Source organism: Orycteropus afer, unplaced genomic scaffold (genome assembly GCF_000298275.1).
Source record: "Orycteropus afer afer isolate SDZICR_OR568_19922 unplaced genomic scaffold, OryAfe1.0 scaffold00093, whole genome shotgun sequence".
Lineage (NCBI taxonomy): Eukaryota > Metazoa > Chordata > Mammalia > Tubulidentata > Orycteropodidae > Orycteropus > Orycteropus afer.
In genome coordinates this window covers 4,723,809-4,726,361 of record NW_006921680.1, presented here as the reverse complement: position 1 = coordinate 4,726,361, position 2,553 = coordinate 4,723,809, and the positions used below count along the sequence as shown (strand labels likewise).

General features: G+C 35.8%; 1 protein-coding gene across 1 annotated transcript in view; it reads left to right on the top strand.

Annotated features, from left to right (window-relative positions):
• Window positions 1-2,553, top strand: part of FAM81B (family with sequence similarity 81 member B) — a 103,335-nt gene that overhangs the window by 50,690 nt on the left and 50,092 nt on the right. Inside the window, exon 5 of the mRNA XM_007942550.2 lies at window positions 380-498. Within this exon, the coding sequence (XP_007940741.1) occupies window positions 380-498 (119 nt within the window). The remainder of the gene's footprint in view (window positions 1-379; window positions 499-2,553) is intronic.

Sequence of the window (2,553 nt, the reverse complement as noted above, 5' to 3'; positions counted from 1 at the left end):
GGCAATCCTACTTCCGTAGTGATACTGCCTCCGAAACCCAAGGAGGGGTCGCTATGAGTCGGGGCCGACTCGACGGCACATAACAACAACAACAACAGTGTCTAAAAAATATTATAATTAAGATGTAAATATTTCTAAAAATGGTATATTTCACATAAAATAGGGCTTTCTGTCTTCCGTGGAAATATTGTTTTTACCTGGAAAAATAAACTAGAGGGCATCATCCCAACCTTTACTCTCATTTCTGAACTAGGACTATTTCACTCATTTACAGTTTCAGCCTAACAACAAGCATTGGATTTTGTAATCCCTCCTTAATATTATCTGTTGTTCTTATGTATGATGGGAAACTAATGGGAACTTTAACTCAAAATTATAGGTTTTAGAAGAACAAATAAGAGTTCGAGACCAGGCGGCCACAGGAACTAATTTTGCAGTACAGGAGCTAAACACCAAACACCTACAAGGAGTTGGAGATCTTCGAGGAAGAGTAGCCAGGTGAGAAATATATTGATTAGTATTTATCAGTCCGTTCTTGGCCACTGAGTTCTCATTCCCAAATAAGTTCCATATTGTGGCAAATGAGATATTGTCTTTACCTTAAGTTAAGCTGATTAGATGCTAATTGAGAAAGTGTTGCAGGTCTTTGAAACCTTCATGCTACCTGTGAGATCCAAGATTTCCATAAAAGTCTCTATGTAGAATGTCCACATTGGTTCCATCCAGAAGTCACCAGAACATCTTCTTTACAACCCTCAACTGTCCAAATGCCAACACTCATACACAGACACATCCTCATAAAAGTCCCCAGGTGTGTCAAATTCCAAAGATTAGAGCATTAAAACTATAAAAGAATTATTTTTTAAGTGTCTAACAGAAGGCATTTACTGCCAAATTGATAAGGTTTTGGATACCATCTTTTGCATGAGATTGATAAATCAAAATAATTCATGCTCTGTAGCTCAGCAAAAACCTGTAGGTATCAACAATGGCAGGACCACCACTCTGGCAAACATGTCAAAGATGGCTTGTGATGGCTGATCATGGATATCTTTCCATCTCTACATCTTCAGCCAGTACCTCTTTCCTCCTTCCTGGAAATATTGCCACCTCCATCACCTTGTCTGCTCTGAAGGGTCAACGACCAAATAAGAATTGGATGATTGATATGACCAAATAAGGATTGAATGATTGATACTTGAGACAAACCTCTTCCATGGTATTCATCCATTCAATTCAACCAATATGTATTGAGCATTTATCACACACCAGGTAACATGCTATGAGACATGGTCTTGGTCCCATAGCTTTCCACAGTCTAGCTGGGATATCAAGTTCTATCAATTGGCAAGGAAATGAGTGCTATGGTGAAGGGAAGAGGTGTCCTGGGAATATCTAAATCAGAGGTGTGCATAGGGAACACTTCCCAGAGAAGGTGACAGAGGTTGACACTTGAGATGCATTTTGAAGGATTTGTAGCAGTTAGTTAGAGAAAGAAGGGAGGAAGGACACTTCATAGAAGAGGAAATGTAGGTGTAAAGGAACTGAGGGATGAGTTATTGTAACATGTTCAAGGGCTTGCCTGTTAGAAGAGTATTTTTGTTATGGTATTTTTGGGATTGCATTTAGGAAGAAATGATGAAGTGGTCCAGAGTTTAATGTATATGTATATACACATACTTACACAAACATACATACATAATTATGTTTATATATGTATAAATATATTTTAAATATTAAAGTTATATATTATGTTATATAATATTTGATACATACAGAATATTTTTTTATAATACTGGATATGTTATGAAGCAATATATTAAAACAAACAGCCACAAACCACCACCCTATGTAGATGTGCCATGTTTTTACAAATGTAAGTACCAAATACCTATTTTGAATGAATTTTGTGATTTGGTTCAATTTAATGGTGTGTTAATAACACTCTCAATGTCTATTTCTTTCTGCAAACCATTAAAAGCTTAACATTTTGCTCTGGTAAATCTTATTTTACCTATAAGACAAAACAGCCAACAGATTTAAATGAAACTAAAAGGTGAGGGAATTATATCAAAGAGAAGATGAACAACTTCTTTGCTCTGCTCCAACATCCTGTTAACTTACTCTCCTTCCAGCTGAAGCAGTGATTATAGGACAACCTTTCATTTTTCCTTGAAATGTTTTAATTTTATGGGAAATTTCTGAAATCTATTTGATAATTTGAAACATAATCTGGCTAAAAGCCATGAAACTTAAATACCTCCCTTCTTCCCCTGTTTCTTTAATGTATTTATGGCGATTAATAACTGTCTCCACCTATTTTGATCTTAATTCCAATTAATATTTTTGCATAAGTGAAATTAAGTTGACTATCTTACCATAATTCTAGCAAACCCTTTTCTGCTTCATAAATCAAGCTCAGAAGTTGATAACTGCAATAAATACCACACTCTATTTCCCACCGTATTCTTCAACCTTCATCAGTAGGTGCCTTAAGTCATCCTCACTTTCAGCAAGCAAAGTTGTATCGTCTGCATATCTCAGGTTGTTAAT